The sequence below is a fragment of the Thamnophis sirtalis genome, unplaced genomic scaffold, assembly GCF_051295495.1.
Source record: "Thamnophis sirtalis isolate CommonGarterSnake01/CBP01778 unplaced genomic scaffold, rThaSir2_p1.2 scaffold_4, whole genome shotgun sequence".
In the NCBI taxonomy this organism is placed as follows: domain Eukaryota; kingdom Metazoa; phylum Chordata; class Lepidosauria; order Squamata; family Natricidae; genus Thamnophis; species Thamnophis sirtalis.
In genome coordinates this window covers 99326944-99352997 of record NW_028261384.1, presented here as the reverse complement: position 1 = coordinate 99352997, position 26054 = coordinate 99326944, and the positions used below count along the sequence as shown (strand labels likewise).

Here is a 26054-nt window from a genome sequence, read left to right as displayed (position 1 = left end):
ATTTGACTATATAGTCAAGAGTCAGTGTATATGGAGAACAACAGTGCCCTTAAATAATTCTAGACTCTTAATTTAGCAATCTTGTGTGCTTGTGCATGGGGTTTTTAAAGTAATCCTTTAAACTCTTTCTAAACTGAGGTTTGATGGATGCATTAAATTACAATCCCTATCTTATCTACCAGTACAGCCACAATGCTAAGGTTAACGGGGAGAGCATATTCCCACACATTTGCAGGACACCAAGTCAAACAGAACCCAAATGTGTGGTGGCAATCTTGCCAATTTGGAATCTAGGTATCAGATCTAATGTCTGCCTTTGAGCACAGCCTTGCTTGAGCTTTGTTACAGTGCAGTGTGGTAGAAAATTCTTATTCATCATTAATCTTTTAAAAAATGCCTTCTCTCTTCTGCAGTGAAGATGCTTTGGAACTCTCCATTATGCCAAAAGATGAGGATATTCTGCAACTGGTGAGTTATTTGCCAGGGCCAGGAGATATTCTCCTAACTGTTGATTTGAAAGCAAGTTGGGCTTAATGATATTTTCACCAAGTATCTTTTGAGGGTTTAAGTGTACCTATGCATACACAAGTACAAAGACACACAAACACATACAAAAACACACTAACACACTGGTGTCTATTGATTTAAATGGAAGAAAACCTTCAGGGATGAGGCATTTGGGGACAAAGAATGGTAGTTGAAAACCTAGAGGAAAGAAGCAGGGCTTAAAGAGCCCTGTTTATCATTTCCCACTAATTCTGTGTTTTTATTTCTGAAACCATTGGGAAAAAATGTGTTTTTTTACGTACGACACATAGTTAGGTCAAAAATTAGATTGCACCATCCAGAACAATATATAATACAAATAATATTGGCAGGATCAATGTTATCATTAATGTTCTCTTTTAGGGAGGGGTGCTGAAGAAGAATACATCATTTAGCAAAGTAATAGCAGTGTCCTTGGTGTTTGTGAAGAATCCCCCTTGTTTTCATTATTCCTTTCCAATGCTCAAGGTTTTCCTTGTGTGAGTTTTAAAATGAGCTGGTCTTCCATTCTCAACAGAAGATGCTTGTTTGTATTTTAATATATATGCATTTTGTAACATTAACTATAAATTTTAATTTCAGCTAAGGTTTATTATAGATAATAGTTTCTACTGCAAGTAATAAAATATAGAATCTTTTCTCTGGGCTTTGAAGCTTATCTTCATAGATAAAGGATAGAAGTTTTCTTTATTTTTTTCTGAAATAAGAATTGAGATTTGTAGGTATTTCATTCTAGAAATTATTCTATACTTAATGCACAGACATATTCCATATTTATAACATCTCCATCTGGATTGACTTTGTGCTTAGAACATGGTTTTCTCTTTGCAGAGGGAACTAGTGTTATTCATGTTATACACTAAGACTCAGTGACTACTATCTTGCTCATGGCTCCTTTTGAGCCCAAAGAAAGAACTCTTGTATTTTCTCTTCAACAAACTGAGAATACCAAAAGACTCATTCTTTCAGGGTTATAAATAAAATGAAGACAACCAAGGTGATTTACAAATTGGAATGAATATCCTAGGTTGATACACAGAGTATAAGAGCAAACAAAGAAAACACTGTACTTTATTAGTCCATGATGGGGTGTTTTTTTTTTAATTGAGCAAACAACAAAACCCATTTTTATTGGGCCCTTAAAAGGATGTACAAGTTTTGGACTAGAATTCTAGTTCATAGCTAGAATTCTAAATGAGGTGGTATTAAAGTCAGAGGATTAAGTAGAGCCCCCTGTTTGCTTGAATCCGTTAGCTTGGTAGAGCTGACTTGCTTCAGATGGTGCTACTATAAAAGTATCAACATCTCTTAAAATTAGACCCATTGACCATGGCTCCTGGGAGTTGGAGCTGAGCAATATTGGAAGTGTGACAGATTACCCATTCCTGTTTCAGAGCCTTGGGGAAATAGGTTGCATTAATTGCAAAAAAAAACAGCAATTAGCAGCTTCCTATTTCTTTTGCTTTTTTTTCATCTCCTTGTTTACTTTGTTCTTTTTCTCTTCAATTCTATCCTATCTATCTATCTATCTATCTATCTATCTATCTATCTATCTATCTATCTATCTATCTATCTATCTATCTGTCTGTCTGTCTGTCTGTCTGTCATCTATCATCTATCTATCACAATTACAGGAGCTTCTGTTATAATAGCCTCCCAATAACTTCCAAATTTGAACAAAGGCATTTTGAAATTGTATCGAGCACTACTCTGCCTACAATTAAGCATTGGCAGAAGGGTTTACAGCCAGAGATGCAATAACTGCAGGTCTGTGCAAGGCGCTGTTACCCCAAGTTGCTTTTGCTTTTACACGTCTCATAGCAAAGGAACCTTTGTGTGGGTTTCCCCCTATCCTGGTGCCTCATCAGGGGTGTGTCGGCATTCCTGTGGTGCGGAAGCCGGCTTAGCCAGCCAATGACAGAGCCTGGGTTACAGAGTTACTCTTGACAGGATGCATTAAGAGACATTCTTGGCTCTCTTCACCCCTCCCACATTGAGGCGTCCTAGTTTATGTCATTTTTTTCCCCTGAAAGCAACACTTAAAAGGAAGATTGAGAAAGAGAAGAAATATTAGCTTGAGCATTAGAGATTTCCAGGGGAAGGGAACATTTCTCTTTTTGAAGAAGGGAGACCGAGAATGCGCAACAAAAATACAAGACTAGAAATACAACAGAGAAGACAAAGGTAATGATTTTAAATTCTAAGCGTTTCATCCCCGTATAAATAAACATTGTGCTATTTATGTTGGGCCAGATCCCGACCAGAACTAGGGTGACTTTTTCCTGGCAGACAGAAAGGCAGAATTTGGATTTAAGGAGAAGCCTAGCCACTTCTGAGCAGCATGTAAAATAGAGTGCGTATATATTTTAATGGACTTGTTATCCTGCATCAGGATTAAGCAAGAGGAGTTGAGTATTTAATTAATTTCACAGGAGCTGCTGCCAGGCAGAAATAAACAAATACCATATAGCATAGTAACTAGCCTTTCTTTTCTTTTCTTTTCTTCTTCTCTTTTCTCTTTTCATTCTTATGGCTCCTTTAAGCCAAGGTCTGGTTTAAACATAACTCCTTTTTTGGAACTTGACAAGTCCCTGGCCTGAAATGTGGTTTCATCTATCAAGGGCAAGTTTCCAGTGTGTAATAGAATGGCTAGGCCACGAGCAGTTGAGATCTTTTTTTATTTTATTTTCAAGCACGGTATTCGGACTTTATTATTATCTAACAAAGGTCTTTTCATGCTTAGGTGGTAGTTTAGGGAAAAGAGACATTTGTGAGGTGGGATAAAAGCCACACCAGTATTCTTCCAGGCCATCTCTCAGCAAACCTGATCAGACATTTTTCAGTATGATGCAACTTACTTTTCTTTCCTAGTATGACTGCCAACTTGCAGAATGTTAGATGGAAATGAGTCAGCTTGTTTTCCATTCTGAAGTTCAGAGATTTATACATTTCTTAATTTTCTTCCTTTCTCTTTAATGAGAGACATAGCCTTATCCTGATACCTAATTGTCATAACTTCAAGTTTCTCCAAAATATATAAATAGCATCCATTTCTGTAAGGATTTTAAATACTAGGAACTTCCTGGCAAATCTCCAATGTTATTTTCGACTTTCCTAAACTCCAACTGTAGGGAATCTGGTGGTTGAGGAAGGAGAGAGGGAGTTGACTTTAATACTTTAAAACAGGTTTGTAGAATGGTATGTTTAAATAAGATGAAAAAGAAATACAAGGCTGCAGTGCTATGTTTACTTTGGTGGAGCATGCAGCACTAAACATAATGGGAATTATTTCTGAGGAAAAAATATATCTACCAAAGTGACACTGCATCACTTTTTTGGGGGAACCATCAACATTCTCTCCCGATAGATCTCTGATGTTAGTAGAAGTTAAGAGGTTCACTTTTAGGAGTATTGGGGCCTTGTTTTGGAGAGTTCTGGGTAACTCTCCCTTGGTGGCCAGCCCTTTTAATATTTCCCATTCTTTGGGTTTATTGTCACCTTGTCCGGATACGCTTCAAGGCGCGAGTCGTCACTTATAAAGCCCTTCATGGTATTGGACCTGGGTACTTGAGAGACTGCCTACTGCCAATTACCTCCACTAGACCAATTAGATCCCACAGACTAGGCCTCCTCCGAATTCCATCTGCCGGCCAGTGTCGACTGGCGACTACCAGGAGGAGAGCCTTCTCTGTGGCTGCCCCGACCCTTTGGAACGAACTCCCCGTGGAGATTCGTACCCTCACCACCCTCCAGGCCTTCCGCATAGCCCTTAAAACCTGGCTGTTCCGACAGGCCTGGGGCTAAAGATTCGCTGCCCCTATCTCGAATGGTATGACTGTTGTGCTTTTAATTATGTATTGTTTTGTGTTGTTACTAAACTGTCTGTATCCCCCCTTCCCTTTTTGAGCTGTGAGCCGCCCTGAGTCCCCTTAGGGAAAAGGGCGGCATACAAATGAAATAAACTCTTAAAAAAAAACCTCACTCTAAAACCTTGCTTGCCAGAGAACTGACATATCTTGAGTTGCCTCACACTGTGAGATGGGTGGAGTATCAATTTAATAATAAATTTAAAAAATGTCATGGTTCTTCCTTAGTTTTGTAACCACAACAAAGTTTCTTGCCTTCTCGGAAAGCCAGTATAGGAAAGAAAAGTATAGGTAGTGGAACACCAGCTACTCTTTTTCAAAATCTTATTGGATGCTTTTGCATCCACAATTGTATCTTTGCTGCTGTTTTGTTGATCAAATTGACATACTTACAAACATGCCAAAAACAAGAAGTTGACAAAATGTTCTAAAATAATATGAACTAAATGATCCATAACTTTTTTACTGTCTAAATTGATTGAACTGCTGTATAAACATCTGGTGAATTTGTAAGTACGTAGTAAGGAAAACATTTGTGATTATGGCACTGTCCAGAAGCATCTTATTCTCTAGAAACTGGAGGGTCTCCTGGAAGGTGCAGATCAGAGGTGGGTTCCTGCCAGTTCTTACCTCTTCTATGGAAGAGATTCCACAAATCTACTGTGCTGTTTAGAACCGGTTCCAGTTCCCCTCCCCCCCTCGTCTGCACCACACTTGCTCCACCCGCCACTCACTGATTAGCTGGCTCACCAATCACCCCGCCCACCTCTAAGAGTCCTATCTAAACCTTAAAGTCTTAAAGCTGTCAAGTTTGAACATCCCTAGAGGTTTTTTTCTAAAGGATTAGGGGTGCAAGGGTCTTGTAACTTGACAGCTTTAAGACTTGCACACTTCAATGCCAGAGTTCCTGAGCCAACATGACTGGAGGAGGAATTCTGGGAGTTGAAGTCCACAAGTCTTAAAACTGTCAACACCCCTGGGTTTTTTTCTTCTAAAGGGTTAGGGGTGCAAGGGTTTTGTAACTTGACAGCTTTAAGATCTGCGTGCTTCAAATGCCAGAGTTTCTGAGCCAACATTTTGGTTGCTAAGCAAGAGTGTTGTTAAGTGAGTTTCACCACATTTTGCAAGTTGGCCATGCCCACCCAGTCACATGGTTGACAAGCCACTCCCACAAAGCATGCAACACCTACCGAAGAGGTTCTAAAAAAAATTGAAACCCACCACTGGTGCAGATAATAGGGTCAACTGGAAAGAGGATGAAGAAGCTGAAGAATGGTGATGCTAACAAATGTGAAGGTCTAGTGGAAGAGAAAGAAAGTTCTTCAGAGATTAAGTTCAGCATATGTGGGATGCATACTCTTTACAGAAGGAGGCACAGACAGGGAATTATAAAAGTTTAAAGTTCTTCCATTTTTAACTTCCAAAAATATTTTTATGGTTTGCCTTAGATCACTAGTATTAGCAGCTAGTTTTGCTAAAGGGACAACTCTTGAATAAAATATGATCATTTAAGGCACCTGTCCTCTTAAACACTATAGTTGTAGTTTTCCTTCATACTGCAATTCCTGGCTCCTTTACTGTTGCTGACTTGGCGTCTGGATTGCTAAGGAAAACATTTCTGACTGCTAGAATTGGCCTTAAAGTATTCCATTGCTGAACTGCAATGTGTAATGCTAGAATACACAGCCACATCTGAAACATAACATCCTGATTAGCAAGCTGGTTAATTGTGGGTTTGATGGAATGACAAGTGGATATGAAGACAGCTTTAAAATCCAACTCAAAGAAAGCACAATAATATTTCTTCATCAAATGGAGTGTTATAAGACTCAGTCCTAGGTCTTCTGCTCTTACATATTTTCATTGATGATTTGAGTGAAGCATGGGTGGAATGGTTATCAAACTGAAAAAATATACAGAATTGGGTAGCAAAGTTAATACACTAGACGTCAGAATTGCAATCCTGATCCTTGTAAGTTGGAAAACAAGCTGAAAGTAATTATGAAATTTAAAAGTATAAAATTGCTCATATAGGAAACAAAAAAATTGAAATCAAATTGAAAAATACATCATGGGGCATAATTAGCCTATTAATGGGACTTGTGGAAAAAAATGGAATTGTGATCAATTGTAAACTTAATCAATCACCACTATAGTAATATAGTTGCAAAGGAGACAAATGCAGATGTTAGATTTCATTAACTGAAGAATAATTTTCAAATTATGGGAAGTTAAGTATTTCTTTTGTTTTTGTCAGATCTGTGCATCATGCATTGCATCCATTTCTGAATATCATACTTTAAAAGGGATTCTGAAAAATTGAATATTTTCAGAAAAGATGATCCAGGAACTAGAAACTAAGCCAATGAAGAAACTTCATATATTTAGTCTTGAGAAAAGATTACTTTGGAGGGTGGAATGTGATAGCACGCTTCAGATACTTGAAATGTTACATGGACAAAAATCTTATTTCAGAGTGTTGATGGTTGCCCGATTGGACATAAAGGTCTCCCCAAGTCCAGAATGTCTCTGGGCAACTTACAATGTAAAATAGAGAAAAAAGGAACTTAACAAATCACTGATGGTAGTCAACAAGTATCCTTCCTGAACTAATGGGAAAATAACTATGTTTTTAAAAATATCACGAGAGTTGAAACTATGCAAATTTCTAGAGAGCTATCATTTAATTTACAATTTAATCTAAGGAAGGCAGACTCATTGAGTATTACAAACAATGTATTTATAGTAAGAACAGTTCAAATATGAAATCAATTACCCAGAAAGGTAATTTTCCTTTCATTATATATGTGCGGCTGGGGCTAGACAGTTATCTATCTGCAAGCTTTAACTTGAATTCCTGCTTCTGAACAAAAATTCAAACTTGATGGCCTAAATAATCAATTCCAAACCTGATTATTATAATTGATAATTCACAAAAATATTATTAATAAAAAGTCATAGAATTTATGTACTCTGTGATTTTAAAATATAGTCTCCATATAATTTGTAACCTGTTCACCTGTATACATAAATATTTGACTCAGTAGCTCAGTTTTCCATTTGTTCCTTTTTCCAGGCGTATTCTCAAGATGCATACTTAAAGGGCAATGAACCATACTCTGGAGGGGCACAGAGCATTCCTGAGCCACCACCTATATGCTATCCTCGTAAAAATTATCCATTTCAGTCAAGACGGGATGTTTCAACAGCTGAAATTTACCAGGGACAACAGGTGGATAATAGGCAGTCCTACCATTCAGGGTCCTCAGGCCCATCTTCTCCTTTGAATAGCACTGCAGTTCACAAAACTCATCTAAGTGCCTGGACTGAATCCAAACAAAATTTCACTAGCAACCATTCCAGTCCTGCCCACTGTACAGAGGAGGTCCAGTATGGAATGACTCAACGGGCACCTATTCCAAGGCATATCCCAACTTCTGGTTCTTTCTCCCAGTACCCCAATAGCAGTTGTCCAGGTTCTGTAGCTTCTTCCTCACCTTACATTCCTTCCACTTACTCTATGCCCAACCACGGCTGCTATGGACCCCCCAAACATCTTCCTGATCATCACCCACATGGTGGATTGAAGGATGCTCATCGTGAGGGCAGGCCCTCACGGGAATGCATTCGAGCTGGACCCAAATCTATTAGCCGTCTAGAATGCCAACAGGCCTTGTCCAACTGGATCTCAAATCAAGTACCACGTCGAAGCTCTTCAGAGGAGCGATGCAGTGCTATGCCACCTCGTTACCGAAGTGTATCACAAGACCATCTGGGAGACGTTTCATCCTCCAGGGGTTGGTCTCATAGTGCTTCCCAAGAAACTTTAATCCAGTCTTCAGCTCATGATAACTGGACTTACCGTGCAAGATCAGATAACTATCTGATGAAATACGGGCAATCCATGGAAGCTCTTGAACAGGCTGACTTGGTTTCTCCTAGTTATGGAAGGTGCATATTGCCATCAGACAGGTTTTACCAGCATGGGCAAATTAACCGAGCCCAGCCTAATCATCCAAATACTTGTATTCCTTCTGCCTCTTCCAGAGATCCTCCCTCTGTACATGTGCAAAAACATCCTTCTCAGCCCAACCTCCAGAGCATTGATGACTCTGGTTATATTGGCTACCGAAGCTACAGCCCTTCATTCCAGCGTCGGACTGGCTTACTCCATGCTCTTTCTTTCCGCGATGCTACTTTTGGTGACCTTCCAACATTTAATATTTCTCAAAGGCAGTTGAGTCACTCAACACCATCTTATGTTGAGAAGTCTTTGCCTACTGCTGTGCTTTCAAGTGCTCCTTCTACTTGTCCAGACCCTTTCCTGGCCAGCAGCCCAGAGATCCTAATGGACCAAAGATCAGCCAAACAGGAGAATGATGTGAAATCTTTTGAGCAGATTTCTTCATCTCAAGCTATAGAACCACTACAATCTGATGCTGAGGAGAGAAAAGATGAAGTAGTTCTTCGACAGAAGCCCCCAACTGGACGTAAAATGCCTCCTCCTGCAAGGCAGATGAATTTTGTCTTCCCCAGTGATCTAAAGGAAACAGACATTTGTGATCCACCTGCACCGGCGCCGGCAGCCAATAAAGAAAACAAGAGGGGTGTGGCCCCTTTGGCTACACCAGAGGATTCACTTGCGTTCATCCCATTTATTGGTAGGTTTACAAAACAATATTCTGTTGAAGGAGGGGGTAAAATTGATAATGTGTTTATGCCTGGTGCACTTTTTCAAGATCATTTGGAAAAAAGCAGAAGTAGAAGATATTTATCTAGGTATCTTTGTCCCTGGCCTTCGTTCATGCTATTTCCTTATGTCAACTATGTTTTTGGTCTTGAGATTTTGTTTTTCATAGTCAATGTATATATACAATTTAAACCTCACATGAATGTTTAAATCAGTTAGAGAGTTAGGGTCCTAGAAATGGATTCTAGTTCAATTTCTCCAGAACAGAATTTTGTTAAGATAATTCCTCTGTCAACTTCATAAATTGTTTGCAATGAGGTCCAAACATTACTAAATAAGACTATTATAAAAAAAAACCTGGGGGAGGGGGAATGCTATAACTGTTTAGTGTTTATGTCCTTCTGAGATTTAGAGAATATTGGTCTGAGATTGGAGAATATTGAGAGCTGCACAGCTGCACAAAGACAATATTAATTTTGCTAGTAAAATTATTAATTTTGCTAGTAATTTTCAAGAAATTGTCAATTTATCATATATGGTGGATGTGTGAAAAACTTTGGATGCAAATACATGCACTAATTTAGATTTAGGACTAGAACTGCTTCTTAACCTAGGGATTACCTGTAATGTGCTATTGAAACCAGAGATTTTTCTGTTGGGATTTTTATTTCTATTTTTTTTTACTCTTTTGTACTTTTGTCTTTTTCTTTCTCCTGAATTTTCTTTTCTTTCTTTATGTTAGTTTTTGTTAGTTTTAATCTCCTTTTTAAAACTTTTAATATATATATGAATAATTTTTAGGAAATTCTCAAGAAGAGCATTTTTCTCTTCTAATCTGCCATTTTCAAACTTTAATTGCAGCCCTGTTTTTTAGTTGCATAATATGATTAAGATGCTAGTAGTTTATCAGTTTGCAAAACAGAACTTTAATACAAATGGCAGATTCACAGCCCAATAGTTGATGGATACAAAAGAGCAGAGTTGAAAGAGATACTGGGAATACATTTATTCTTTGCCCTTGCACCCATTAACATTACATCCAGGTCATTAGCCATAAAGACATGGGAATAAATGAAAATTGCCTAACCAGTTGTTGGCATTCCTTCCCTGATTTTTGTTAGGTCAGACTTTATCATAAAGACTTAACTAAGATACTTGCCATTTAGCTAGATTAAACAAGGAGAATAACAAGGTTGCCTGAATGGTCATCTAATGAGGTGGGATGGTTTCCTGTAGAATGGAATAGCTTTTGATCTTTTGATATATTTATGAATAATATATAGTCCTTAATACAGTTTGTACTCTTATGCTTGCAAAGAGGAATTAAACATTGGTGGTGCAGTAAGGATTTTTTTGCACATTGTTATTTTTCCAAATCAATGAATTGATGGAAAGAAATTGTGTAGGAGGGCTCAGGGCTGTCCATCATTACAATAAATCACTGAAGACAGAAAGAAAATTTGGGATGGACAGAGACATTGGCAGAAGAAAAAATGGGTTAAAAATGGCCTCGATTCAGCAGTTTGGAATGTGTCCATTTTAAGTCTTTCTTCTGATTATGTGACTAAGATATGCAGCCTGTCCTGTACTTTCCAGTTCCCTCCCTCCCTCCCTTCCCCCCTCCCTCTCTCCCTCTCTCACACACACACCATACCCCCAAGGCATAACATGTAACATGGAAAAAATATTGACAGGTCCTATGTACATTGCTGGAGAAGAGGAATTTAAAAAGCCATTCTTGCATGTTTTCCCAACCTTGTTTACATTTTAGGCACATGTCTGTAAGTGATTCATGGAGGCAGTTTTGAAGTGGTGAAGTGAAATTGGAGAGCTTGCATCCACTTTTCCAAACAATCAATCAGCACAATATCTTCTTCCCTAAATAAATATTGTATATGTACAGTTTATATCCTATGAACGATGATTCATTCTCCCTCTATTCAGAGAGTAAGAAAAGGGAATCTTATTTTTATAAAAAGAGTGATAGTGAAACTGATGTAAGGGTCACTCTGCTTGATTCAATGAGGAGGCTAGAATTTGGATAAGCTGTATATTACTTTCTTCTCTATCTTGGCCTCTGATCTACCATGCCAGAACCATCTCTTTTCCAGATTCTAGGTATCCTTGCTTCATCTGTTAGTCACCTTTACCTAGACATCTGCAGCCATGGGCTGTACCATTTAGAAATGATTACATGTTTTTGTGGGAATTTGGGAAAATCCATGATGAGGGCATCCTGAATTCTTTCTTGCTGTACTTTGAGTATTTTGGGAACTGGATGACACCATTCTTGTGACGGTGCTGAAGAAGCTAGTCTCTCCCCCCCACCCCCAATCTCTTACTGTATAAGATGTAATACATAGTGAATGGACCTGATTAGAAGACTTCAACCAGAGATTTGGAATGAAATATCGTGACTATGTTGATATTTCTCAATTATATACCAACATCTCAGGTACGGAATTCCTGTGGAAATCTTGCCTCATTTTCTGGAGAGTTTGGATAGGAGAAAACCATCTAAAGCAGGCATGTCTAACCTATTGGCTTGCCTGGGCCACATTGAGTGAAGAGAAATTGTCTTGGCACACATATAAAATATGCAATATAGTAAATGTATATAAATGCATCTGTATACAATCCATCATTTTATGGTTGTTCTGTTTCAGATGAACCAACAAGCCCCAGCATTGATTTGAAGGCAAAACACATCCCTGCTTCCTCTGTTGTTTCCAGTGCCATGAATTCTGCCCCGGTGCTCTCGGCTAGTCCTTCTTCACCTACCTTCACCTTTGCCATGAATCGCCATTATTCCCAGGATTGTAGTAAGTACTTAGACAACATTGCCTTTCTTGAACGTGAGCTATTCAAATTTGGATTGCAAACTGGCTTGCAAATATCCAGGAATCTACAAGATGACTACAAATATCTAACCTTTTTGTATAGCATTGCTGCCATCTATTACATATCCAGATGTCTTCTTCTCAGTGTGATAGGACTATCTTTAGCTCATAGTATCAGCTTACATTAGCTAGCATTAGTGAAAAAAAGCAAAAGAAAGGCAAAACTCTCAAAATTATGTAACAAAATTATGCTAGTTCTTAGGGAGATCCAGTCCCTTCTCGCTATCGTTATCTCATTTACCTATATGCAGTTTTTCACTGCTTATGGTTACCAGGTTGTTGCATAAATTAAAAACAACATCTGGCAAGCTGGGAATTCAGTCCCAGAGTATGCACATATACATGCATGCATGCATGCATGCATGCATGCATACATACATACATACATAGTTAATGAATGCTACGGTAAGGACTCAGTAGGTAAACGTAGTACCTTTATTGTTTGTATGGACCATTCTGGACCATTCTGATAAATTTTACTTGTTACCATTGCAGTTTTAGTCAAATTAAAAAATACAGATTTATTATATATTGTTCTAGAAGAATTCTAGAAAAAATGCATCAGATTTTCTCCTTGAAGTGATTTGCTATGTAAAAAAAAAGGGGGGGGGGAGATGACAGCATGTTTACAACAAATTTCACTGAAACTTAATCATAAGGAGAGGCAATTGGATGAGGAAGGAAATTTAGAAAATTATCAACCTTAAGCTTTAGACTTATAAACTAGTTATTTTTAAATTGTGCCTTATATATATATATATCTAAGGTAGTCATTCTTAAATTGTGTGAGAGCATTACAAAATGAAATTAAGAGCTACCACAACTCTGAATTATTCAACAATGAATGTGGGTGGGCATATGTGTGTGCATTCATGCACACGTGCACATACACACTTATGGAGATAACAGAAGGTAGATTACTCTGATAATAGGTCACATTAACTTTTTTAATATTTCCAAAGTGTATTCTTAGTGCTATAAATATACAGAGCAATTGTGGGTTCCTATCAGTTCAGCCCAGTTCGGCTGAACAGGTAGTGGTATGGCAGCCTGGGTCGCTGGAACTGGCATTGACCCAGGTCTGCCACGCCCCTCAACTGGTTCCATCGCCATTTTGTTTTTTTGTTCTGCGCAGAACAGTTTTAATTGAACTGTGCATGCGCATGCATCCAGCGCGCAGCGCACATGCGCGAATGAACTGGCAGGGAGAACACAGCCCTGATACAGAGGCTCCTCAAGTTAAATTTGGTTCTTTAATCCCAAGAAGTATACCTCACCATTATCAGAAATTTAAGGAAGAACCATATTCTTTCTCTTCCTAGATAGGCATCTAGGAAGCCTACTAAATTTTGACATCATTATGCTGACATGAATACTTAATATATAAACTTGGAATGCATTTATACATAAATTTTTGAATACCTATGATTTAGAATCCATATAGGTCAGTTTCTTCACATCCTCTTGTTTATGAGAGCAGGAAGAAGATACAAGATGTGTACTAAGAACTGACATAAAATTATATATTGTGGCCTACATGCATTCATTCAGTAATAGATGTACATTAAAGGTACAAGAGGAAGGATTACCAGTGAAAGACATGGAAGTGTAGGAAAGAAGAAGATATTTGCATTTCTTGCGTACATCATCGATTTAACTTCCCTCTGGAGGATATCAAACTACTGTAGAACAAAAAGCCAGTTTGAAGTATTTCAAGTTCTGATAAAAAAAAACTTAGATCAAGAGGTGCAGAAGGGATGGAAATTAGTGGATTTCATAGAGTTCTTCCCGATAAAGGGAATAATCAGAACCAAACTGAAAAGAGGCAAAATCTGACTCTACATCTTTGATAGATAGACCCATGGGTGGGCTTCAAAATTTTTAGCAAGGGGTTCTCTGCCCTGTTGCTGGGTCGGCGTGGTTATTCTGGGCGTACCCTGGTTGGCCTCCTGCACCATGGCAGGGGGGGGGGTTCCCTCCCTGGGCTGTGGAGGCTTTGGTTGAGCCTCTGGGAGGGTAAAGACGGCCTCCCCAGCCTCCAGAGGCCTCCGGACGCCTCCGGAGACCAGAAACGGGCCCATTTCCGGCCTTCCCAAACTTCTGGTAGGCCCGTTTTTAGCCCTCCCGGAACCTCCGTGCATGCCCTACACTTACCTGCATCCAAAATGGGCTGTGTGGAGACTCCTGGCAGAGGTTGGGCAGGTTGGGCAGAGCCAGCCAGGAGTGGAATTTGGGGGTTCTCTGAACTGCACAGAATCTTAACTACAGGTTTTCCCAAACCCCTGTGAATCCCCAGCAGCCCACCCCTGGATAGACCTACTGAATGATTTATTTATTATAGTAATTTGTGGGAAGTCTACTTTCAGATTCCATCTCCTTGATCTTGATGTTATCTGTAAGGGCACACCTACAGCTTTCTCCATAAGCATGATTACTTATGGAAAACATTAAAGCACTAAACCTGAGGATAATGTTGCTTTAGACCAATTTCTGGCAACCGCTATTGACAGACTGTCAGATGTACAAATGGGAAAGAATTCAATCCACTCTTGCCAAAAAATGATAGGCATTTCCTTGAGATTCTAAATTAGTGCTTGGTGTTTTGAAATATGCATCTCTTATTTACTTCCAAGCAGGTTAGACTGAGCCTCCCAGTTTTTACAGAGCCGTGTTTATGAGTAATTCTTTCATGGTCACCCCTTCCTGTAACAACTGTACATATATAGCCAAGTACTAAGTTGCATTTTTGACTAAAAAATTGCTTTTAGCTAGTGTAATTTATTATATTGCCTGTTGGCTGCCCTGCAGAAGCAAGAGAAATTGACTTAGGCAGGATATACAAGTTAGAGGAGGTCACTGGATAACTCTGAGGAATGAGAGTTCTTCATGCTCAGAATTATCCGAGGTGGCAGTGTTTGAACTCAGAAAGGGATTATTCTTTCTGTATAATGTTCCCATCCACTTTAGTACATTTTCTCTGTGGATTCAGATTCTTGAATGAAATGAGCCTTTTTGACCCTTCTGTGCTGTTTTGTCTTTGCTGTCTTGCCAACATTTGTCTTCGTACTTGTCACAGGCAATATCAAAGCCAGCCGCCGATCTTCCTACCTCTTAGCCATAACCACAGAACGCTCCAAGTCATGTGATGATGGTCTGAACACATTTCGGGATGAGGGGAAACTTTTAAGGTGGGTTTGGTACTTTGTACATTCTTTCTGGCATTGGTGAAGAGCAGCTACATAAAATGGAAGGCAGACTAATTGGTGCAGAAGGTCTTAGAACAATTTTGCTTCCCTTGAAGTTTACATATGTTTTGTCTCCTGGCAAATGAGCTTTTAGAGCACTTTTTAAAAAACTGCAAAACCTCTTAAGTAGAGCTGAAGCTGTTAATATAAGCAGTGTTTTTTTTTTCCTGTTAGATATCTCAGCTTTCAACCTTTGGTTTTTATAGCAAAATTAATCTAAGAATTGTGTGGGTCCGTAAAGAAAAATGAATAGGTGAAAAATTAACACATGACAATATTAAGATATTTTGATATTGAGTTAGATATTGGGGTTCAGTAAATAGTATTTTTAAAAAACTTGAATCAGTTATTTTAACCAAAAATGCCTACATGTTACATGTGTGAGGAGGATTGTTTATCTATATATGATCTATAGGGAATTGTTATCGCTGAACATTTTCTCTAAGACATACTATTGTCTATGGTTCCACATGCAGATTTGAAATTGATGTAGATAGTATTAATACTATTATCTTATAGTATTAGTGATTAGAACCAGTGATGAAACAATCAGGTACATCTTGCTGAATTGACTAAAACTTCATACTCAAAAAAATGAGGGATGCCCAGTGAAAGGATCCTATTCAATAAACATAGTTAGCTAGTTCTTTTTTTACTTTGTATTGTTTATGCTAACCATACATAATCTTGTGTCTGCAGGAGGTTGCCAAGTCGTGTGCCTAGCCTACGTATGTTAAGAAGTTTCTTTACTGATGGGGTGAGTGTTTGTGGTTCTCTCTTTAAATAAGTGTGAATGGGAAGATTTAGTTTCCTTCTTTCCCTATGCTTTGGAGAAATCTAAATAAAGATCTAGAAATTTGCTAACATTGCACTCAAAAGCATTCTTTCCAATTACAAAGATCAGGGTTCTTCTCTGGCTAAGGGACACATTTTATTGTTCTTGAAACCTCTATGGGCTGCAGATGTTATAATTGGAAAATGCAGAGCTATACTATTGTTTTGAGGAGAGAATTTACCCTTTAATAATACCATCAAAATTTGATATTGATTTCATTTATTTTATAAACAATGTTATACAACATAAAATGTGCCAGTATGAAAAGGTCATCGACCCAATCAATTCAATTAAATGAAAAACTAGGGCCCACTGACTACTGTATTAAACTATCACAGCTAATTTAGATCACCCATGACTTATCTAAATCCCATCATCGTAGTGAATTTCTTGCCATACAGATTCTAGAAACGTATCATGTCCTACTTAAAATAAATTACCAAAGACCTCTATAAAAAAAGTCAATGCTTGGAAAAATTTACAAGATCATTTTTACAGCTTCAGCAATCCATAGTTAGAAACATAGACTTGAAGGGCAGAAGACTTGTTGGAGTAGTGGCTTTTCCCAAGAATGGCTTTTCTATAAAAAATTGCTTAAGTGCAGCATAACATTATGGATGAAATCACAAGGTACTCCTGGTAGTACCTAGGGATTTGCAAGCCTTTTTTCAGTTTTGATGAAGTCAATGTTCAGTATACCATCACCAGGAAAGCATAGAGATGTGAGAAACACGAATGTAGCATGGATAAAAATGGACAAAACGTGATTCATGATAATTATGTGCCTCGTTTAGAAGAAAAATGATACTTTTTCCAGAGTTTGCTTAAAAAACACTTGGATGACGCCCCAGACACCTTGGTGAATACACCATTGACTGCTAAGTAAAAAACCCATAACTTTTCAGGATATACTGGCCTTGTTGTATCTGAGAGAGAAACTAAGCACTGAAATCCACAGTAAGAATCATATACCTGTGATAACAAAAAAAGAGACACTGCTATGGCTGTGGGTGCTTCCATGTCCCAGAATGGATGATTGGCCATCACTGAAAGAAACATGTATTTTGCTTTGTGTCAGAAAAATCTATATGAGAATTTCAGTTTATTTGTCAGCTGAAACTGATGTGCAGGTAGCTCATGCAACAAGGCAATAATCCCAACATACAAGGAAGTCCATAAGAAAATGGATGGAGAAAAACATTCATTGTTTTGGAATGATCAAATCAAAATCTGGATGTAAAACTGATCCAAATAATATGGCTGGACCTGAAAGAGAAGTTCATTCTAAAATAAATCTGATCAAATTCACCATTGAGGAATGGGCCAGAAATATAAGAGACTTCCAATTATATGAAATGTGTTTTAATGTAGCTAAATGTGGTCCATTCAGTAGCAATGGAGGTAATTACTTTTCCATACTGTCATGGTGCATGTTGAAAGATATATGGATTCACATTGAAAAGGTATTAATAATGAGATAGAATTGGGTTTTATTGGGCAACACTGGCTTGTGATCTTGTTGGGGAATAATTCTATGAGATTGAATTAACTTTAGGAAAATGGCAGCATTTTGTTTGATTTAGATTTGAATCAGTGATCAGACAATTGCCAGAACACTTCACAAGTCCTATTGTCCATAAATATATGTTTCTTCTTCCTTCCTATTTGGAACAAAGCAAATGTCATGTGGTAGTAAGACTATTGAAGTACAGTATGTCAGAGAGACTCGGTTTCAGTTACTGAATATATCTAACTGCACTACTTTGATATAGTCACTATCTTCAACCCTGACTTACTAGCACAGTCAGTGTATCTTTCCTTCTTTCTGCTTTCTCCAAACTAAGCATATTGGTTTTATTCCAATCAGACAACATACTGCTTGGTTAGGACAGCTATTCCATTCTTCTATTTAATCACAGCCGCACCCTTCTCTATATTCAGCCTTTCCTTTCTTAAAGTTCAATATTTCTTTTAATCCACTGATGATATTTATTGAGCTGTGTTTTCCTCTCTTCTAACAGTCTTTGGATAGCTTGGGCACCTCTGAAGACACACGTTCAAAGAGGCATTCCACATCTGATCTTTCGGATGTCACTTTCAGTGATGTGAGGAAAGAGGGCTGGCTCCACTATAAACAGATCCTCACCAAAAAAGGCAAAGTATGTCTGAAATTTTCTATAAGGCTCTCCTTAAAGGAAAAGAATAATGTTAAGTTTTGGTAATACAGGGCATCTCTGTTCATGTGCATGATAGGGTTTGAGGAGTTAAGAATTGTAATTTCACAAACCCATAAAACCTGAACTTGTAATGACTTCAAAAATGAAATGTTTGGGTAATAGTAGAAGTGATAATTCAGTAGAAATACCCAGAACATTGATTGGAATAGGTTAAGTTGGCCAAGATAAAATTAATTCAGTCGAAATAAAATCTTGATTTCAATGAGAATTAAATATTGGTTAAATATTAAACTATTCTGTGACTATTCATTGTGATGACTGAGGTTAATGAAGGCTGGAGTTTATTAACACTCATAGGTACACATATATTTATCTCCTTTAAAGAAAAGATGGTTGAACTGAGGCATAAGAGAATTATAAAATTACTCCTGAAGAAAGTAAGAATATGCAGGGGAATCAATCAATGAAATTGATTTGTTATTAGGAATTGGCTGCTTCAAGATGTGGCTTTATCATCTGAAATCAAAGTGGGTAGCAATTAGTAGGTGTTGGGACACTTATGGATTTTTCTGTGGGGAAGTATGCTGGGATATGTGCATCTTTTATATAAAAGAGTCACTGTATATTCCTATTGTTTATTAATAAACAGATATGAGTCCAGTGCTGTCCTTTGGCTATCAGGGATGATGAACTTAGGGGCAAGTGGCACCAATGATTGTTTCTCTTTTGGGGCTGCCATGAATAGGAGGAAGTAAATCAGGCCAGGATATTGCAATAAGGGTTTGTTTCCTATTCAATGCAAACTGGAATCTCTGACTTGCCCCAGCTTCGAATTCTGTTCCCTGTATTCCTTCATATAGGAACAAAGCCCAATTCAGTACAGCAACCCTGATTTTTCTTGGAATCTGGGTGTTCTTTCCTTCTTTCCTCTTTTTCTGCTGTTAACCAACAATGTTTTAATGTTGAGTCTTTCTTTTGCAAGAGGCCTAAGTGAATTCTCCATTATCCCTGCGGGTTCACCTCAGCTCTCAGCCTTTGCTAAAGCTTTGCCCTTGTGTAGGACATCACATTTCTCTTATTAAATCAGAGCTATGAAGAATCCTATATTCCTTCCCTTCTTGCTTCTTTCCATCCTCTTTGCCTTAGACTGCGCTCTTATGCTTGCTTCCACCATCTTAGCCTCCTTTTTCTACATACAGGTTCCAATCACTAGGTTACATTATAAGTTAGAAATTATTCCTACCACCTTTACCTATTCCTTTCCCTCCCCCTGCACTTTGGTTGTAACGGATGGGATCATTTCACAAACACACTTGTAAGAGGCAGTTTTCCTATAAATGCTGCCTTTATTTAATGAGGATGTGTAGCAATGTCTGTCTATTCCCAGAATCTTCTAAGTCTCTAACAGTGAGCCCATTAACATATCCCCCCCCCCCCCGAGATGTTTGTATTACTGCAGATATTTCATTTTTCCTCTAGCCTTTACAGTTTTAACAAACACCTATTTTTGCCACAGTTGTAACAACTACAGGTCCCTTTGATTTCCCAGTGCTTTCCTTTTATTTGAGCAGGAGCTAAAGCAGGGGTGAAATGCTGCCAGTTCAGACCATTCGCCTTAACCGGTTCTAAAAAATGCTACCAGTTTGCCCAAACCAGTAGTAAAAAAAATGCTACAGGTTCGGGTGAACCGGTATTTCCGACAATCAGCTGTGGTTCATGATTTATATTAGGTAGAATCGTCGGATTTCCCGCTTTCTAGCTAATCTAAATTGCGTGGCGCAGCAGATTTCCCCCCCCCCATTCCCCCACCTCCGGTCGCTGTTCTACTTACTTTTTCTGACTCGGAAGGCTTCAAAATGTTCCTTTTTAGCACTGTGCTGGTGCACCTCACTTGTGCAAAGCTCCTACTTTCCTACTTTCTGGAGTAGGATTTCTTCTTCGGTATCTTCCTTTCTAATATCCTGTGACCTTTTTACTGCCAAACAGTCCTCAGACAATTCTACTGGCCCTTTGACCTGTTTCTGGGTTGTGCTGTTACATTCAAAACATCACTTTAATAGGGAGTATGTGTAGGAACTATTCTAAAATTACTTCCTCTACCACTTTTTCTTTGCTCCTTTCATCTGGCCTCAACCATTTCCTGCCTAAGCCTTCTAACCTCACCCACTATTCATGAATCCCTTCATGGTTGTCATTTGTCATAGCTTATAAATTCCTCCCTATAGATGTAGGAAAATCATACCTGTATAGAATTTTCTCTTTAACATTACTTCTCTTGCTTGAAAGCTATTATAAGCTCTTTCCTATTAAACATAGGGCTAAGTCTCACTCCCAGGCCACTTACAAGAGTTAGCTATTTACCAGGTATTTCAAACCTGGTAAAGTAGGCTTCTATGTCTTCTGCCTCTGACAATTTAGAGATTTTTATGTCTTTGGGACCACCACCCCTCTCTGCACTTTCTGAAAACCCTAGAGATGAATATGCCTCATCTGATGACTGTATTCTTTTAAGGAAGTCTATCAGCCTCCCCCACCTCCTTCTCTTCTTGTTCTCTTTCACTTCTTTTTAATTCTGGCCTGGCCCTCTACAAAGCAATTTTTATCTTTAATTAATGAATTTAATTAATTAATGTTATCTTCCCCAAACCCCCACAATTTTAACCTTAGACTGTCTGCTGTTGACCTCAACTGAGCATTCGTAAGAGGTCTGTAAGGGGTGTGCATAAGTGCACCAACGTTCCTACCTTCCCTGTCCTAACAACCCCATTTATTCGTATTGATTTCATGTATTCATAATCTTGTAGGTACTTAACATCTATTATCTTATACATGCTTGACAAAACAAACAAGCAAGCAAATAAAATAAAAATAAAGCCTTTCCTCTTGCTGTTGCTCTAAAATCCTGGTGATGATATTGGCCCAGGTATGTGAGTCTTTTCTGAGCATTCTGCCTTCTTTGGCTTAACTACAGGCATAGGGTGGATACTTGGCTCAAATTAAGGTAAGTAGTCTTTTCTAAGGAATAATCTTCCTTGCTATCTTTTCCATATCTGTGTGGTATACTATAGGTTCTGGTGAAAAGATTGGTTTCTGCAGTCAGTATGATGGTGGTTTCCTGCAATGTCTGAGCTCTACAACAGTCAAACTACCTTTGTGTTTGCACCTAATGTTTGCTTTTTCATGGCATGATATGGTTGTGTGGTTGTTACACTCTATTGGACATCCCACTGCTACCATTTAAACATGAGTTCTTTTAAGTATAACTAATTCCATGAGCTCACAACACAAAAGAGCCAACACAGGTCTCTAGACAACGCGCACATATGCATTCACAAGCTATTACTCACTCCTACTCCTCTTTTACCCACTGCTATTACTAGTCCAAGGACTGCTACTCTAATTACTCCTCCTTATAAATTCTACCATTCCTACTCTTTGTGAATACTGCTAGAGAAAATTAGCTTTTTAGTTGCTTTACTTCCACACAGAAACAAACACCCCCTTCCCTCACAACCATCAGCTATTTCTCAGCACAGCTTTTATGGACAATGTTTCCCTGCAGGCTGAGGAGAAAGGTTAAAGAGACTGAAAACAGCACAAGTGCTAGTCATTTTCTGGGCAGCCTGTTCTTTAATACAGGGATTCTGTCAAGTAACATTGGAATTTTAGCAAGGAAGAGGAGGGTGCAATCTATAATTGGTAAAAGAGCAATAAGAGGGAAGGAGCTCTTCCTTTTCCATTTAATATATACATTCTGATTTGATGCATCTTTATTGTCACAGGATCCAGTTGCTTTAAAAATAATACAATAAAGGCTTATATTTTAGAACAGGTTTGTCTTCTAGTAGGGAATGACAGTTATGTATTGATATGCTTTGCATGCCAATTCTTGGAAATGAATCTGTATTGAAATGTTAGCAATATTTTAATATGGAAGTTGTTAGATTAATAACAGTTTTACAAATAAGCAGACTTGTCAATGTGCTTGGTTTTAATTTCAGATTTAAACCAAGTATAAATCTATAAGATAAATCTGTTCAATACTACAAGACAGCTTTAACTTTTGAAGACTCTGATTATTCAGTTTATATTGCATTGCTGTATTTTTAGAAGACAATTATAACTTTGGCACCATGGTGGAATGTCATTTTTGCATGTCAAAGGGTCTAGGCTTGGCTCAGCACATTTCTAAGTAGGTCTAGTATAAAATTCTGGAGAGCTACAGGAAGGATGCTATGAATTGTTTGATATAAATCCAGATGGAAGGCTGAAAACGAGAAATGATCGTAGGATTAACCTTACATGGCATTTGGTTTTGAGTTCATCAAACTGAATCAAGCTAGCTGCAATCTTTTTTAATATGGGCACCCTATGTAGAATTGTATACTGATCATTTTTTGAAATTGAAACCCACAGATCTGCCCAGATTGGGTAACACCAGAATACATTCATCCGTCCTGAGCTAACATGTTGACAACATGATTCCATAAGATGGAATTTCCAGTTACAGTAAAAGAGGGGAGTAAAGAGTTTAGCTTGGAATCTCTCCATAAGAGGAAGGGACAGAGGCCAAACTCTTGAAGGCTGTAATTGCCTGTTCCCAAGAAAATGCACTTAGTCCGGCAAGAGTTTTGTAAATAGAGGACAAATAATAAGGAAATTATGTTGGCAGTTACTTTTTCATTGAGTTTTTTCCCGTTCCTTGTGCCCAACAAATTTGCATCAGTCTCTCACTTTGTTTGATCCCTCCTAGGGATCTTTTTCTCCTCCTCATCATTCTCATGTCTCATTCCTCCTTTCCTCTCCCCTCTGCAGAAAGTTGGCGGAGGCATCCGGCAGTGGAAACGGGCCTTTGCTGTCCTGCGTGCACACTCACTCTACTTATGCAAGGACCGAAGGGAGGCTGTGGCCCTTGCCCCGCCCCCAGGTGAGGAGGAGCAGCCACCAATCAGCATCCGAGCGTGCCTGGTAGACATCTCCTACAGTGACACCAAGAGGAAGCACGTCTTCCGGCTGACGACCGCTGACTTCTGTGAATGTCTCTTTCAGGCCGAGGACCGGGATGACATGCTGGCCTGGATTAAAGTCATCAGGGAGAGTAGCAAAGCCGAGGGCGAGGTGAGAAGTAGTTCTCCTGGTGGCTTTTCCACTGGCTCTCTAAATATACTTCTTTTAGCAGTTCCACCATTGCTTTTTCTTAATTTATCTTCGACCCTTGGGAAAAACCCAACTGCAAATGCTTTGTGCAATTATTAACTTGTATGGCTAAGGACAGCCAAGGCTTTCCTGCAGTATACAAGGATCTTTCCAGTGTTGCAACCACTGAATGGAAACACAGCAAGAATTGTGAACATAAAGCCTACAGAGGCTACTGAACTACACTCACCAAAATTTCAAACAGAATAGCCAATGGCTGCTGGAATGTATTGTAAAGCAATCTTTGGAGGCTCATGATTTGTGTGCCTATAGCATCTTAGAATTGTAAAACCTGGGGAAGAATATTATCAAATTTATACAGTTCCTGAGTTCTATTCTAATGTAGAATTTCTGATGGAAGCTCCAATTGATTTATTATGGTGACCTCTGCTGGTCATCTGACTAAATTATAAGGTGCTCTTTCAGTTCATAACTGAGCAGAATCTGTTTTTCTCCAGTTAATCCTTAGACTGCAAAACAGAATTCGCAGGCATATATATATATATATATATATATATGTATGTATGTATGTATGTATGTATGTATGTGTGTGTGTGTGTATATATATATATATATATATATATATATGTATGTATGTATGTATGTATATGTATGTATGTATGTATGTATGTGTGTATATATATATATATATATATATATATATATATATATATATATATATATATATATATATATATATATATATATATATATATATATATATATATATATATATATATATATATATATATGCCTATATATAACTATTTAAAGATCAGACTGTTGGAACCGTCAGAATTTTTTTAATCAAAAAGTGTTTTGATTTATTTTATTTTAACTTTTCCAAGAAAGTTGGCAAAAAGCTAGTTTCAGTCAAATAGAAAAACATTGCAATGAGAGTTTACTGGAGTTTTCATAATCCTTGTCTCTTTTTCTCCCTTCCCTTCTGTATTCCTTTTTTTTTTAAATCACCAGGACCCTGGGTTTGCAAGCCAAGCACTGATCAATAAGAAACTAAATGATTACCGAAAAGTGAGGTAAATTACTTACCATCTTACTATTTTTCTCTTTGAGAATTAGCCCTCTTCCTGCCAAAAATTATTTTCATATTTCTTAGATGATAAATCTAAATCTAGTCTGTTTCATTTGAAGCTCAGGTTGCTATCCATTAAAAGTATTGCTATATACATTTTTATATTTATTTATTTTATTTTATGAAATGCCTTTATTATTTTTTATACATACCTCAAGGCAGCAGACATATCTATTATTCCTTTCTCCTCCTATGTTCCCCATAACAACAAATAAGTGACTGGGCCAACATCAGACAGCTGGTTTATGTAGCTACCGTGCAGTGGTGGGTTCAGGTACGATGCTCTGGAGGGCCCACCTGCCCGCCCGGGCTCCTTACCTGTCTTTAAACTCTTCGGCACTTCTGTGCACATGCATGGCGTATACAGCGCCTGCGCAACACTCCACCAAGCAACTGAAGCGGCTCACGGAGGCATTGCTCGATGGTAAGATGCATGTACGCTCTGCGCATGTGTGCGCGTGCACTGCGCGTGTTCATGTGGAGGACGCCAGGCCTCGTTGCAACCATACCGGTTGCAATGGAATCCGGAACCCACCACTGCTACCATGGGACTAGAACTCGCAGTCTCCCAGTTTCTAATCTGATGCTTTAACCACTATTCTAGATTGGTTTAAGATGAACTGGAACTCTTTTCAATCTCTTTATAATTCAGGGATTTGTTTTTTAAGAATGTAACACTATAGATTATATTAATCCCTGTTTGTATAGCGAGGTTCAGAAAGATCTTACATCTTATCGCTGAAGGACTTGATCTCAGGAAATGTATTTGAGGAAACTGAAAAATTAGAGAATTATATACATACATCATACACACACACACGCACACACACACGCACACACACACACAAACATTTTAAATTATTACAGTTTAGTCTTTTAAATATCTGGATGAAGGTCAGTTTGTAAAGAAACTCTGGGTACACTGATCTCAGCAACTAGGTATATACAAGCATGAGACTTTCCCCCTCCAAATGGTAGGGATTGTTTTGTGAAAATAGATAGCCTTTTGGGGAGGGGTATCTTAGTTTATAGCTTCCATTTGCCCCTGCTTTGTTTATCTTGTTAATTTTGGTCCGAACGTATGTGTGAACAGCAATCAGGGACAAATTAAAAACATGCATGGAAGAACACTGTACATACATATGGATAAAAAAAATTGAAATCACTTCTATAATTTCTGCTCCCAGTCTTGACATAGTAGTTTGGACTTCTATATTAGCTTTGCCAGAGTGTTCTTCATTTTTTCAATTTTTGCCATCAAATCAAAGGGAACCTTGAAAAACAAAGTCCTCTCTGTGTTTATGCATGCAGAATATGTTTATTCCTGAGTTTTGAAACATGGTCTTTTTTCCTTTCAGTTCCTCAGGGACCAAACCAGATTCTTCCCCCAAAGGTCTTCGAATGTCAGGGATGAAGTCAGAAAGCCAGAAACAAACAGGAATAGCTGCACCCTACTCCCCACGGCAAGATGGAGTAACAGTAAAAGGTATAGAAGGCTTTTGCAGT

The 26054-nt window shown here is 38.2% G+C and overlaps 1 protein-coding gene across 7 annotated transcripts in view; it reads left to right on the top strand.

Annotated features, from left to right (window-relative positions):
- ARHGAP23 (Rho GTPase activating protein 23) overlaps positions 1-26054 on the top strand; it is a 218195-nt gene that overhangs the window by 156671 nt on the left and 35470 nt on the right. For all 7 annotated transcript variants that reach the window (XM_087713561.1, XM_087713557.1, XM_087713560.1 and 4 more), the window contains exons 6-14: positions 414-468; positions 7489-9073; positions 11769-11924; positions 15079-15190; positions 15947-16004; positions 18104-18241; positions 23075-23377; positions 24431-24492; positions 25907-26034. In XM_087713561.1, the coding sequence (XP_087569687.1) occupies positions 414-468; positions 7489-9073; positions 11769-11924; positions 15079-15190; positions 15947-16004; positions 18104-18241; positions 23075-23377; positions 24431-24492; positions 25907-26034 (2597 nt within the window). The remainder of the gene's footprint in view (positions 1-413; positions 469-7488; positions 9074-11768; positions 11925-15078; positions 15191-15946; positions 16005-18103; positions 18242-23074; positions 23378-24430; positions 24493-25906; positions 26035-26054) is intronic.